Genomic DNA, 16,265 nt, shown 5'->3' on the forward strand with positions numbered 1-16,265 from the left:
TTTTAAGTAGATTGTTAAGTTGCATGTTTGGATGAACATTTTTTTAGCAAAAATAAAACAAAACATAACATTCTTAAACATATTTATTATTTTATACAATATTACTTTGAGGTCTCAATTTCGTGTTATATACAAGTTTTCAACGCTTCCCATAATATCTCGTCTATTTCTAAAGTAAACCTCGTAATAGAGTCAATATTAATTATATATAGTCAGAATTCCTACGTCAAAATAAAAAGAAATATAATATACAAAACTAAAATTGTTCTACAAATAGTTTTGATAACACCACCACACCATCACATTTGACAGTATTTTTGTCAGTTAATTTGGCATTATTGTGATTTATTATTTAATTAAACGTTGGCACCATCTTTCCTAACCAAATCCATATTAAAGCTAATATGAATGTTACGCAATACTTGATTACACACACGCTCCGTTAGTGATGTACCGAGATAAAGTGAGTTTTTTGAGTTTGGTATTCCAACACCTAATATGTAATCAAGCATTAATATCAGGGTTCGCCGATATATATCAGCGGATATATATCACGATATATATCAATTGATTTTTATCTTGATAAATATCAATTGATTTTTTCCTGTCTTCTGAACTAAAAATTTTGGAAATTTAATTAATTTTTTTCATAGGAGGCCAGTGTATAGAAAATGTTTTGACAATGAATTGACAAAAATAGCAACTGATGGTGTATCGTCCTCTTTTTATTAATTATATTTGCATAAAAAAAAGGAGGCAACCATATGTTTTGCAGTTTTTATTTTATTATTCCTTCTATGTAATTCCTTGTTCTTAACTATGAATTGAGAAAAATAGCAACTGATGGTGTATCTTTTGTCCTCTTTTTACTAATTATAATTCCATGTTTACTAATTATAATTGCATAAGAAGAAAGGAGAAAATCATATGATTTACTGTTTTTATTTTATTATTCCGGCTGTGTATTTTAGCTCACATAGTACCTAAATTTCAAAGACAAAAAACCACTTATAATATATAAATCCCATACATGACGACTTTGTTTCATTCAGAGACCGAGAATTTAAGCCAACCCACCACGAACCTAAGAACAACAAATAAATCTTTGCCATGAACGGACAACCATGTAGCATGAGCATATTTTGATGAAATTAAAAATCGAAAACCTTCATACTGTGTGCGACAAAGATAACGGAATAGGTGTGCGCGTATACTAATGTGGTTATATGTGTTGTGTGTGTGTGTGTGTATGTAGGTTGAGTTAGTCTAAAAACAAGGAATTACGAAAACTTTGGACTGAGTATAAACTACACATATTTATATATGTCTGTGATTGTTATATGTAATAAAAAAAGACAGTAAAATTAATTTTACTTTAGGAGCGATCAAAGGAGAAATATCTTACGCATACTTTCAACTTATACTTTGCTTCATTATTATCTCTGTGATCTTTCGACTATTCATTTTCTATGCCATAAAAGATTTATACTTAGATTACGTACTTATACCGTACCATGTACTTTATACTATGTTATATATAACAGTAACAGTTTTGACAGTTTCTAGCTGTCATGTAAGACTGACGAAATGACATTTCTCTCTACGCTCCTTAATATTCTGAAACGAATCATATCATTATTCCTATTGTAATACCAGTCAGTCATTTTTGTAATTTAGTGATTTTTTTGCTTGTATAATTCGTCTATTGATTTGTATTGTACATTTACAAATTTGTCAAAAAATAAAAATTAATATTCTGTTATTTGTTATAATAATGACGAGTGAAAACCAGAATAATCAAATAGTTTACACACAAAAGCATAACAATTTATTTGTTTAATATTTTGATCATATATATAATAAAGTCCCAAAATAATGGATTGGATAATTTCGGACGAGTTAGGCCTTACGGTGGGCCATGTAGTCGGTTGGGGCGCCGCCGGAGCTATGATTATTGGGGGCATTGCCCCATACATTCCACAGTATAGGCAAATTAAAAGAACGCAAGATGCTGAAGGATTCTCTCTTTATGTGTGTTTAGCTCTCTTAATAGCCAATACTCTAAGAATATTATTTTGGTACGTTCAAACATATATTATAAATTTATTCTGAATCTATAGCTACATTTAATAGGGGACTACTACTTCAGACATATACTAACCTTAAAAACTCTTTAACATCCCATGAGCACACATCTCACCATGAGGAGATTATAGCCTACTATTACAAAGCTGGCTGGACAGTTTGGTATAAGATTATTTTGAATTTTCCTTCCCTTCCACTGATGTATCATGCCTGGTCTTGTTGGTCACATATGAATGACCATACTAACATTTACTAACGATTTGCAGGTTTGGTAAGCGTTATGAACTGCCATTATTAATTCAAAGCATTGTAATGAATATAACAATGTTTATAATGATACATCTATGTGTTACTGTTCGTAAAAAGAATCAAATTATTAGAGCAAGAGAGAGAATATTCACAGGTGAGTGTCATTTGTTATTTAATTAAAGTATAATAAAACCAATTTATACTGGACTCGAGTTAAAGGATCTAAAATTATTATTCCAAAACTCAGTGAAATTACAAGGTATGAGGCATTAATCCTCGGAAATGGCAGTCCATGAATAATAACATGGGTGTTGCAGTATGTTCTGTGATGTCTATGATGATGTTCATGTCTATAGGCTATAATTACCTATCCTCTTTAGGTACATAAATAATTATAAAAGATTTTCCCCAAGAATAAGAGATTAAGAATTTTAATCCTTTTTACTACATTGATTGAATAACAATGCACTTTAATTATTTATAAAAATTGCCTCATATATTTCAATTGGTTAAGTTCCTTTAATGTAAAATATCAGGTTGCTATATTTTTCAATCTACTGGGGTAGATTAAAATCTGCAATATAAAAATATTTCTTTGTTGTGTTAAGTTTTATTTGTGATTATCATTTATTATTCTTTTTATCACTACTATTGCCCTGATTTGTGGCTTATATAGTTTTTTTATATCATCATAATGATGGAAATATAGGGTGTATTTGTTATGGTAAATGTAATTATTAAAATTATTTTTTTTTTAATACATATTATAGAATGCAATAACTGTTTGAATTGAAAAGTTTTAAAACAGTTATCTAAATTTTTAAACATCTTTTCATACATAGTTATTTAGGAATGTAAAAGATTTTTAAAAAATAACACAACTGCTATAAAATTTTGACCATGTTATATACAAGTACTCAGTTTAAGTCAATTACTGCTTGTAAGAAACGAGCTGTATTGAAAGTGCTACCTTATTTTACCTTATAAACAGTAAAATGTGTATGCTTTTGGTAAACCGCTTAATACAATCAAGCCACTTAATACCTCATGAAATTCATTAATACTTCTCAGAATAATATAAAAATAAAATAATTATCTGAATATTCTATACATATATGTACAGTAATCCATCAAAAATCTGGTTTTAATTTTATTCAATATTTAATGTCTTTATAAAAGTATATGAAAACAAAAAATAAACAAAACCAGTTTATATCCATTTAATATTGATTAGTTTAATTACTATTGATCATCCTGACAGACATTAAACTAATTATTTCGTTTTTGAAAAGCATTCTTGATTAGAAAAAAAAAGACATTAAATAAACATATAGTATTAACAAATATAAAACATATGCTAGCTCGACAAGTACATTTACAATTATATTTCTTTGATGAATGCAATTATACTGAGTTAATTATTATGCATATCATGTATGCATTATGTTATTAATTTTCTTTTCTACATTTCTCTCAAATTTAGTGCATGTGGTTGATTTATGTTTATAATTGAAATGTATAATAGCTTAATCTAACATGGTCCTAAATAAAACATTTTATTAGCTTTAATTTTCTTATATTCTCGTAATATAAATGTACACTTTTTTAAATTCATTGTACAATATAATGTTGTGTGATTAATTTGTATGTTTACCTTAAGTAACACTCAATTTAATCATTTGGAACATGAGCACCTAGTCAGATAATCATTTAAAATAAGTATGTTATTAATTTAGATATAAGTATGTTACTAATTTGGACATATTGTCACTACTTACTACTTATTGTAGTTCCACAATTTATACATACACCTACTTTTATGTACCTATATTAGTTATTTTGTTATTTTGTATTTAATTATCACAATGTTCTTTGTTGTAAGCAACCATTTTATTTAGTTTAATTTTATTTAATAATATTAATATTGACACAAAATTTTACCTATTCATTATATTTTTTATTGTTACCATAGAAAAATTTGCTGCATATGTATATTTTTTTTTTATCTATGTCGTTACTCTTATTTTATGTTTTGTTGGTGGTTGGTGTATTGGTGGTGACATTAGGTGCAATATTCATGTTATATATACTGTTGTGTTGTGTAAACGGATCAGCTCAGCCGGACGAAACAGCGCGCTGGCTTGACCAACGGACCGATGTCTCGGGCAGTGAAAAGCCGCGGCGGTTCTATGGTAAGTAAGCAGCGATCAAGGAGTTTAAAGTGAACACGAGTTTGCAATATCCATCGTCAATCACTCATCATTGTTTGTTTTTTTCAGAAGAGTACATCTCATGCTTTATTTGATTTTTTTAAATTATATATTAGATTTAATTGTGTATTGTATATTAGTTATAATTTTGCATTGTTTGGGCTTTATCATTGTTATATGTTATATTATTGTGCATGTTCAATTATGTTTTGTGATGGGTGTGATGATTTTTTAATAATTATAATCTTAATTATATTAATAATCGTGATTGTCGGCATTTAGAACATTTATTACATATATTGATACTATTAGAAATACTTGCGCCCTTCCACAATTTTCGTGACCGTTGTAGAAGAGAGCGTGTGTTTTTCTAAAAATAATACATCAATATGTGTACTTAATTATTTATTTTAACTAAAGAATCGTGATGTTTCAAAAGAGCTGCACATATTTTAAAAATTATTGATCTTCGATTATTTATACATATATAAAAAAAAGTGAAAGTTTACTAACATTGATATTAGACGGCGACAAAAATCCCATTTGCATAATATTATAAGCTATCAAGACCAGCACTATAATTTATGCACTTATATTAATTATTAGTTAGCCATCTTAAGATTATTTTTTTTATTTTTGACATTTGTATTTTGGGAAAAATATTAATTTTTATTAATTCAATTAAATTTCATATTATAAAGATCCTAATAATTTCGATTACTCCTAGTAGATATAGATGGAAATTATATTTATCAATCAATTAATTGGTTAATATATCAAGATTTTATTACGCTCTTTTATACGCCACAATTCTATGGCCAAACTTTTGAAATAATGTAATCTATGACTTCTATTACTACACGCGATTGCTGTGCATCGCATTTTATCTCTAGTTCAATGCTCTCTGACCAATCTATATACCTAACTGATAAAATGCTAGTTACATATGGCACCATGTATCACAGTTCTACTCAGAGCAATGAGTTCAACTTTGTAAGTCAGATTTATTGATAGTATTCCTAATATAGCATGTTAATTGATAGTGATATTCCTATCAGTTGCCTTGGTAAAATATTATTTTATTTTATTTAAAAATAAATAGATAAATGATGATAATTTGATTGCTTTTACATAGTCTAAACATAAAAATTTATAAGTACCTACATAACTTAATTTACATTATAATTAGTTATTTGACGTAATTTATTATTATTTAATTTTTATATTATAATAAACAATAAAACTTTCTTAGCACGTAATTTAATATTACTTGTAATAAAAATATTTTACTTGTAAGTTTTTGTTGAAAGATTTTAACGAAAGTAAATGTAACTGATATAAAAATTAATATGGTCAGATGTTATCTGCTTTCAAATAGATTATGTTCATGATTAGGTACTAAATAGAATAAGGTAATAGTTACTGTTTTTACAATACTATTTAACAAATCAATAATGTATACATGTTACTTTAAGTAATTTTAAATTTTAAATCTCTTAATTTTTTTGTATAGAAATTTTCGTTTATAAAATATAAACATATAGAAATTGTAGTTAATAAAAAATATTTAATCAGTTCAGAATTGGCGATTGACATCATGCAATGGCTTGCCAATATTAGATTTCGAATGTCAAAAAAATTTACGCTCTACTTGGTAAAAAAAAGGTATCCGTCGCCTACATACACAAGTAAGAATAGCACCATGGGCTTAAAAAAATATAATGTGACGGTACTCGTAATGCGTTGCCGATCCTCCGGTCTGCTAAGATGTTATGTCAAACTGAAACAACTATGCAAACTCCTTGGCGGCGAAGAAATGGGTACGTCCCATTTCTGTATCACCCATATGCCCATAAGGGTGGTTCTTTGTTTAGAAGACTTATATACATATACGAGTACAATCTCCTTCTGGTCTATTTAGACTTTAAAACGACAACTGCCAAGAATATGGTTGGCTCAAAGCTGTTTTCTTATTATTTATGACTGGGTCTAAAACTCATGGCAATTTTCTCATTTAATGTATAATGTCTGCATAGTATATTTATATATGTAAGTAGGTTCATAACTACATATTATATGATACTGTTATTTGTGCATTGTGTTGCATTGTGGCATTTGGGAATTTTTTGGTTTTAGATGTTTGGACTATTAAACGATTCATTAAAGTTTTTTTTTTTTACTTTTCACAGATATGGACAGAAAGTACTTTTGGGCATGGACAGACTTCCAGAGCTATGTGGACTGCATGCTGGTATTCTCTGTGTTCGGGGCTGCTGTCACGTATCTACTTATAGAATTTTCTCCGTTCGTTGAGCTGATTGGCTTTCTCGCCGTTTTCACTGAAGCTATGCTGGGAGCGCCGCAGATAGCTAAGAATCTCCAAAATAAAAGTACAGAGGGAATGAGGTGAGTAGTTTGGTTTTTTTATCTTAATTCACACAAGCAAAGCCGTGAGGTATACTAGTCAAATATAAATAAAGAAATATATAATTCAATTAAATAGCTATCTCTGTGCCATTATAGATGAGATAAAGCAAATTATTTGCTTTCTTTTGTTCCAATACACCACGTGTTCTGTCTGAGACCTCTCTCAGATAGTTGACACTTACGCGATCTGTCTAATCATGCTCCTCACTCATACCACTGATAATAATACTATATATATATTATATATTAATAGGTACTTATACGCATGCATATTTTCTAGTGTCATAGAGTACTAATAATCGGACCCGGCTTCGCACGAATAGATAGAATTTTCAAAAATAATATGTCGCCTATGTTACTCGCTGATAATGTAACTATCTATTTTTAAAATCGGTTGAGTAGATTTTGAGTTTATCCATTACAAACAAACGAGTCTTTCCTCATTATAATATTAGTATAGATTGATAACTGATAAATATGTTTTGTTGTTTGTTGTAGTAATTATGTACACAAATCATATGACCTACTTATATTTACGAATATTTTTATATAACCCACTTATGAATCCGGTTGTCTATTAATAATAAATAGTTTATTAAAGTTTTATTAAAATTTTAGTAGGCCTTTTATAAATATTTTTTTTAGAAATAGATATTTTTCGCCTGTTGTCGTAAGACTTGCCTTGTCCACATTTTACCTAGAATGTTAGAATCTAACTTGACAAGTTGTGACTACCACCATCAGTCGAATTAGTTTGGTTCTAACATAGGTGTTTTTTATCATCAGAATGTTTTTTTAATGAGTGAAAAAAGAATGGCAACAACGCTTACGCTATCCGTATACTCTGGTGGGGCACCAGTAAGAGATGATAGATGAGGGTGAAAGCAGGTTAGTTGGCCTGACCAATTCATCAAGAATTAACCACGATGGTTTTCAGGGGAAACCGTGTGAAGGTCGACTTGATAGGGTACATTGCTAGCAACGGGACTTTATCCCCATTGTTAACAAATTGACACACAAGGCTTTTCATGGCTGTCAATAAATCAAGTCCTTAGCGGTATAAAAGTCGGGATAGTATACCACTGGCCTCTAACGCTCACTTATATTGCTTAATACTATTTTACTGTTTTCAGTTTGAGTATGGTTGTAATGTGGACATGTGGTGACATATTCAAGACTGCATATTTTGTTATAAGAGAAGCGCCTACACAGTTTTGGGTGTGTGGTGGACTTCAAGTTGCCTTAGATATTGTTATACTCTTCCAGGTAAGTTTTGTATTAACTTGTCAATATAAATCGTGTTTTCATATTATGTACTAGCAAAATGATGGGGTGTGTTGTCCACGTAAACTATTTTGTAAAAACTTATATAATAAAATATATGTTTATAAAAGATACAGTTATGCCTGCCTGCCTCAATAGGAGGCAGGCGTGATAGATATGTATGCGTGTATGTATGTATACATGATACAATAGATCTGTATACCAAATTTTATTCAAAATAAGCACAATTTCAAGAAATTCATACGGGACTGAACAATACAGATGAAGTTTCTGAAAACAGTGTATTTTTTTTAATTATACTAAATTTGATCAATAAAAGTGTTACAAAAGGTTGGCCATTGAACTAAAATACTATCCCAGTAAAACTTTGGCCATATATTATATTCCAGGTGTGGTTGTACCGACATAATACTGCCGCAGCGAGACGAACGCGCCGCGGGGACTAGCAGTGGACAGAGACGGACTTATAGCACCTGTCCTGCGCCCTCCGCGCCCCACTCCACCGTCGTGCAAGTGGCGCCGCCCTAGTCCGGCGTTACACAGTCGCACTGTCGGTACCCTTCCTATATCTTCCATATATTTTATGACAGAAAACCCATGTATTTAACCATATGTTTGCCAAATAATCTACGTTTAGTAGATGTTGTACTTTTGAACCGAGAGAATCTATACACATCACGTTTCGGGAAAATAGTTGATTATTTAATTACAAATATAAGAAAAGAATGATATAATTACTTTGATTAAGCTCGGTTATAAAGATTAATTAAATCACTACTGTAGGTATTGTCTAAATACAATCATGTATTAGGAACCCGTTTATTTTATACTCACCTAATGTGTTATTCGAACATTTCCGTAGGTTTACGGTGCTATGGATCTGTGCCTAAATGATTGTATGACCAACGATGTATTTGTAAAATCCTAGTAGCATTTGATCTTGATTATAAAAATTAAAAAAAAAAATGCGAATAATATAACTATGTTAGTAGAATGACGTTAATAAAAAAATAGTCTAGTCGTGTAGTAACTTAAATGATCAGTGTATTAATAAACCCGTATTACCTACACAGGTTGTATTAAAGTCATTAGTGGCGTTTAAAACTAAGAATGTAGTGCATGTAATACATTTTAGGACTTAATTACGTAGCACCTGGAGTCGCGCTCCAATCAGGTTGACGTTTCAGTAGAGCAAAATAGTTGTTTTTGATAAAAAAAAAAACTTCTTATTATTTTCTGATCTATAATTATTTTAAATATGGGACTTATATGTCGGTATTGGAAATTGTTAGTAGGTACTCTTCCACAGTTTTCAAGGTTCAATACTGATCAGGTTATACAGTATGTAGAAAAATCTATGGGATAGTACTGATATACTTGTTTCACTTTATTATATACTATGAAACAATGATTTTTTTTATTGAAAATTGAAAATTTAAAAATATTCGTAAAACGCTAATTTCCAATAATTGAAATTGAAAATATTTAAATTCATTTAGGACGAGTTTACATGTTTTATTGTACGTGTACGCAGAAAGCAATTTAAGTTAAATAAAAAATTCAAACATGGAAAAGTCACTAAATGTTATTAGATACCTTACTTAGGAATTTATAAAGTGCAATTTTGCTTTAATCCTTGCGTATTCTATGGTGTCAAGCGTAATTTTAGTTTTCAATACTGCACTTCAATTTCAACCTATACCTACAGGTTATAATCTATTTACCTATGTTCTACTTTATAACGAGTAAACTAAATGATATATAGGTATATGAATATTCGATACATACCTAACTAAAGTTAATTAATAATTATAGTCCTCCAGTTTTTATATTAATGATGATAAAAACTACATTTTAATGTATGTTTTATTAGTTATACATAAGTACGTTGAAAGAATTATTTTAAACTTTTTATGCATATTTTAAATTCACGATCTGGACTTAACACGACGCGATTACAGGCAAATAATAACTACATACCAAATTTTTATTGCCGACGTTTTAACGTGGGTTTTTTTTTGGTAGTTCTGAATCGCGTAAATGTCAAAGCGATCCATTCTCGCTATTGAATACGGATGATGTGTCAGCTCGAAATATGAGAGAATCAGGAATGATGTAGTACTGAAAATAGAGACGATTGTACCAATTAAATACGGTGGAATTTCAACGTGGGTTACACCACGTCATTGTCGTCGTCCTGCCATGACTAAGACGTGGTGCGAGTCACGTCGAAAGGTCGGCAAAAATCGGGGATGTAGATACTATTTATCAACCGACTTCAAATGGAAGGAGATTCTTAATTCGGTAGTACTTTTTTTATGTTTGTTATCTCATAACTCCGTTAATTGTAAACCGATTTGGGAATTTATATATATAGATATTTATATATCTATATATATATAAATATCCATAGAAATTTTATCAATATCGGTTTAGTAGTTTAGATTTTAAATCAAAGTAATTGATTAGCCACAATTAAAGTCGATATTTTGTGTAACACAATTATGTGTACGCGTCGTTTTAAGTCTCGATCGTAAATTTAAAATATATTGAAAGAATTTTTTAATAAATTCAATTTATTCATATAGTAATGTGATTATTTTGCTGTGAATAAAATGTATATAAATATAATCTTGATTATAAATGTAAATATGTAATTAGATATAATGAATTATGCCATACAGTTGGTAATCTGTAATGTAATAATTATAAAAACCATAATTAATACAATTATCGATTCCAGTTCTTCGATAAACTGTATACAATTACCGAGTACAGATAGTACTTTATATGTTTTTTATTGTTTTTTTTTTTATAATGACCAATTATGCGACGACATTCAATTTTAAAGACATTTATGATAGTTCATATTAAATTGACTTATTTAATATATTTTTTTAACAGTACAAAGAAAATTATAACCAAAAGTTCAAATTAATACCTATCTACCATTTAATTTTAGAATGATTACTCATATGAGTGTTCTTGTCTTTAGCAATGGATTTGACGTTGTTTCGTATATAAATATTGTATAAATGTTTGATGTGTTCACTTTAGATGGATTAGATGTTTTTAAATGCATGAAAAAAAAAATTAAACCAGCTTGCGTTTTTAGTATATGCTGTGTAGTGGGATGCTAATAAGGGATGATAGATAAGGATAAACACAGGTTAACATCTATCTATCGTGATGTAATATTAAAGATGATATCAAATACTATAAAATGTGGTTATTTAAAAAAAGATAAGACACCAAGGACTACATTGGTCGAGTATTTTACATAAAAATAAAGCTTAAATAGCTTCCTAAAATACTTTTTATTGTACGAAATTCTGTAGCAAAACATAAATATTTATTATCTAATGGAATTTCATTATTAATACAGTATGGAATATCCCGTGCGATACTGGGAGACGATAATAGTCTATTCAGAGGGCCTACCATGAAACATTCGGAGCCAAACGAAACAAAAATTTGATGTTAAAATTACATAATACATACCGTTTGGAAATATTAAAAATGTTAAAATATTGTTCCTTTGGACTTTTATGATAGGATGTATGACGAACGAAATGTTAAACTCCATTTATTGGTCCGATTTTGGTATAAACAAAAACTCGAAATTGAGTCCGAAATTTCGGAATTTCATTTAATGGTAGACCCGCTGATGATGGAATATCATCATAATGATGGATATTGTATCTATCATCTGTTTCGTGTAGTAACAAATTTACCATAGGCATAATTACATAATTTTAATAACCTATAAGTATTTATAAATGCTTCCGATTAGACTTAGTGATTTTTTAATAATAAGATTTAGTATAGTGAGATGCATTTCCATATCAGAATGTAAATATTATTAGATGCTTGTATACCGTGTGATAGTTATGTACATTGTTTTATAATTAAATACTATCGATAGAGGGCGGGAAATGCAACAAAAGGGAAACTTTAAGAATCGTCATCACAATATTTAGAATTTTCAGTAACGTTTTTGTTGTAGATTTCTTATAACATTTTAGATTGTCATCTACTTGTACAATTGAAGTCCAGTTATGTTTCGTGCAATCACTATTTTCACTAGTTGTTTTTTCGGTTAGTTTATTTAGTTTTCCTCTTCTGTCTTGTAGATCCTTCGCAATTGCATGATCTTCATTGCAATACACACACAAATAATCCATCTTTCAATCTATAAATTTTAATAAATACAAAAAAGTGTTTAATAATCAATGGCCCACAAAATTGGAATTGTCAAACTAAACAAAATTAATCTTGAGGCACAATATGTCCAAAAATTCAAAATGACATGATCTTTGAAGTTTAAATATGCAGAAATAATGATAAGAAATTGAATGGATTAAATAATTGATTCGTAACCAAGTAATATTACTAAAATGGGAGTTTGTACAAAAAATACAAATTAATTACAGCTATGGATAACGTCATTGCAAGTCCATAAAGAAATTCTGACGCCAATAGTAAATGTCGATAAGAAGTACGTTATTCCGCATTTAGGTATAAACTTTGATCGGCCAAGCTTATGTAAATGAATTGTGTATAACCTAATTGAATGAAATTTTATTTTTCCTAAAAATCTCTATTTTGGCGGTGTGAGGTTTCTCTCTTACATACTTTATTCAATGGATGTTTATGTACACTATAAATAAATAAATAAGGGAGAAACCTTGAAACTAAAAGAGAAAATGATGAGACTATTTAGCACTTATTTAATTGGTAGAATATACCGTATTACGTTTAAAGAATGCATTAAATTTAAAAAAGTAATAATCCAAGACAAAATACGCCCGAAATAGTAGAATAATAAATAAACAACTGTATTTCATTTGAATTATTCATTTGTCATTGTATATTTTTATTTATGGTGCAATAAAGATTTAAATAAATAAATAAACAACGATAGTAGAATTCTAAAAAGAGTTGTCCATTCATAACAATAGTAGGATCATAAAGATTCTAGATGGTACGAAAGTATATGAACTATGGTTGTAAATAAGTGTTAGAAATATGTTTGTTCGTGGTCCGCTGAATTAAAATTATAGAAAAGATTTATATGATATGCTTAGTAGTAATATTATAAACGATGACTAATGTCATTCCGGCATAGGCTGTATATTAGTATTTTAGATTTAAGTAGCAGTTCCAAGGCAGAGGTTTCGTCGTGTGTTAATAATAGAATAAAAATATTTGAATTGTAACTATTAAGACCTGCGCAGGCGACTTTCTGTACGCGAACAAAATGTCATGTCTTTATACTGTCGATATTCCTTTATTTGTTGTATTTTATTGGAAATCAGACCAACAGAAAAGTTATATGCATTTCTACGCAGAATAACAGTAAAGCCGCAGATTATGGTTAAACATAATATACATAAGATAATAGACGGTAATTTATCTAAAAAAAAAAGTAAGTAATTAAAAAATAATTTTAAGTTTGCCCTAAAAAAGAAAGAAAACTAACAATCATTATGTTGAAAATATAACTTTACATGTTTTAATTACTTGATTCAGAAACCGGACTTTCGTGGTATAAGATGGATCTCTACTAACTTGCATGGACACTTAATAGGGATGGCTATTTATTTATCCGCCAATCTAAATAATATAAAAAAATTAGAACACACAGTAATACACATTCTTAAAACATTGGCTTAAATTTTATAATTTGTTAGTGATGTCTGCATATTTTTTTGTTAGTCTGAGATTGAAACCAAATGTGACGTAATTTGTTGTCTACATTAGTACCTATTTGTGAATAGTGTATACATAGTAGTATAAAAAAAAAGTTATATTGTAAATAGTGAAAATATATTATCTTTTTTTTTTATTTTAATTAATAACTCAATAAGGATTAAAGTAAAGAGGAATATCGCTCCAGGCGTAGAATAAAAACTATACGAGTATGTATGTATTAAATATTAATTTATGCTTCTAATTTTGTGATATAGGTTTGTAGCAAACTGCATAATACTTTTTTTTTTTTAGATAAAATTGAATACTCACCTATTCTAGCCACACGTTTTAGATTATATTTAGGTATACAAAATTAAATTAAAATTTGTTGACACAATTATATATTGTCAATAAGTATAGTCATTCTATTAAAATTATTATCAATTATTTAAACGAAAATGCCTTTTGAATGGCAATATTACAATTTATTTACTTAAATGTTATTTAGTTTAAAATTTGGCGAGTTCATTTATCTAAATATTAAGCAGCCTACACGTTCGCGATAAAAACCTCGAACAAAACCGCAGACGATGCGAGTTATAATCTAGTTACTTTTCAAGTATTGATACGTACTTATTACTACTGGTTACATATATTGAATATGTAATCAATAGTAATATAGAACACACATAAACACACACATTTTTATTATAACACAGGATCATGCGGCTCACCTGATGATAAGTGACTATCACCGCGTAATACTACTTACCTATAACCGTATACAAAAACAAATTTTAGATGGGTACAGCGCCCCTAGCGGCTATCGTGTGTACAAAGATCTATTTTGTGAGTGCTGCAGTTTTCGACCTGACAGGCTGTTGATATTTAGGTTTGTTATTTAATACTTTTAGCCATTTAAAAATATTTTCCATTATTAGAATAATTTTCACGGCTTCTCATTTGAAGACCGAATATTGTATTTTGATTTTATCATTTAAATGTCTACGATTGAAAACGTTACAAGCAAACCTAAATCTTTGGTAAGCATTACAGAAGTAGCTGATTTTTAATGAACTTAGAAGTTTTAAAGCTTAGTAGTCAGAGTGTCCACTTTTTGGATAAATCAAATTTTATTTGCTTGAAATTTAATATTTTTGAAATCTAGGAAATGCAGATCAATTCCGTAGAAGTAGCACTGTTGCCTACTTTTTAAAAATAGCATTAAAAATTAACTACTATTATAAAATACAAAACTGGACTATATAAGCTACCAGCACAGGACACTATTTTAATACTGCGACGCGTCCCTTATAGTTTACATATTGTGAAACATAAAGAAGTTTTATTGAATGAATTTTAGAGTGGGAACCCTGCTAATAAATAATAATAATAAATGTGATTTTACATTCATTTATAGCTTCTGCAATTTGTTGAGTAATTGTTATGCTTGCTATACAGTGAGTTTCGTATCCCTTTCGACCTGATGAGGTCAAAAAGGACATGAAGCTACGAAGCTCTCTCGGGGTACCGAGAGACAATTTTGTAATTGTGATAGTACATATCATAATATTATTGTATATTTAAATAATACTGTACATTAGAACTATATACCTATATATATTTGTCAATTAATTTTATATTACATAATTGTACAAAAGTGAGATAAATACCAATACTGTGAAGGTCTCCCAGCGAGAATTGTGGAGAATTATAAAACGTGAGTAAAACCGACGAATAATTACAATAAATGTCTATAGTTAATTAAAACCGTTGTCTATACTAATTGACACCGCTTTTTTAATGTTAAATTAAAGTTTTGACGATATTTGTTGAAAATTGTTCAGCTTAGTAAATACTGTCCACCCTATTATACCATTACTATAATAATCCTAATATTTCTTAAAAGATTTCTACTTGATTACCTTTACACGGTTTAGCGGATTTGTATGATTTTTAGTATACAGATATTAGCTGTGTACAATTAAAAATACTTATTTCTAAAACTGTTATAAATAATGCTTCGTTCACTTCAATTTTCGCTGCGATGTCTCTGTGATGTTGTCATTTAATTTCTTATACAATATAAAGTATACTGTTTGTTAAAGAGTTCTTTCATTTATTTATTATAATTCAATAATCACAAAATATTAAGATTAGACGCTACAAGCGTGGCTTGTGTCGCCTAAGCATTGGAACCTGCGCAGGCGCAGACTTCGACTAAAACGATCGAAATATATACGAAAATTTCCTGAGCATCGAATAAAAAACAAAATATTAAGTAGACAAATAATACGAACTAATAAGACTATTTAA

The 16,265-nt window shown here is 29.0% G+C and overlaps 1 protein-coding gene across 3 annotated transcripts; it reads left to right on the forward strand.

The window, feature by feature from the left end:
* The first annotated feature begins 1,587 nt into the window (after positions 1-1,587).
* On the forward strand, positions 1,588-16,056 carry LOC113516879 (solute carrier family 66 member 2). Of its 3 annotated transcripts, none has more exons than XM_026901364.3 (6): positions 1,588-2,078; positions 2,352-2,488; positions 4,401-4,526; positions 6,734-6,950; positions 8,105-8,237; positions 8,645-16,056. In XM_026901364.3, the coding sequence occupies exons 1-6, from the start codon at positions 1,876-1,878 to the stop codon at positions 8,699-8,701; spliced, it is 873 nt and encodes a 290-aa protein (XP_026757165.1). In that variant the 5' UTR covers positions 1,588-1,875; the 3' UTR covers positions 8,702-16,056. The 3 variants fall into 3 exon arrangements, with proteins under 3 accessions (XP_026757165.1, XP_026757166.1, XP_026757167.1); XM_026901365.3 differs by having other exon boundaries at positions 1,591-2,078; positions 4,449-4,526; XM_026901366.3 differs by lacking the exon at positions 4,401-4,526 and having other exon boundaries at positions 1,596-2,078.
* The last annotated feature ends 209 nt before the right edge of the window (positions 16,057-16,265 follow it).

This window comes from Galleria mellonella, unplaced genomic scaffold (assembly GCF_026898425.1).
Source record: "Galleria mellonella isolate WM207_F2 unplaced genomic scaffold, CSIRO_AGI_GalMel_v1 utg143, whole genome shotgun sequence".
Lineage (NCBI taxonomy): Eukaryota > Metazoa > Arthropoda > Insecta > Lepidoptera > Pyralidae > Galleria > Galleria mellonella.

Excerpts from the sequence above, each read along its gene's own strand:
- LOC113516879 (XM_026901364.3), top strand. The coding sequence starts at position 1,876 with ATGGATTGGATAATTTCGGACGAGTTAGGCCTTACGGTGGGCCATGTA. Across the intron at positions 2,079-2,351 it reads ACTCTAAGAATATTATTTTG|GTTTGGTAAGCGTTATGAAC; the intron begins GTACGTTCAAAC and ends AACGATTTGCAG. Across the intron at positions 6,951-8,104 it reads AAAAGTACAGAGGGAATGAG|TTTGAGTATGGTTGTAATGT; the intron begins GTGAGTAGTTTG and ends TACTGTTTTCAG.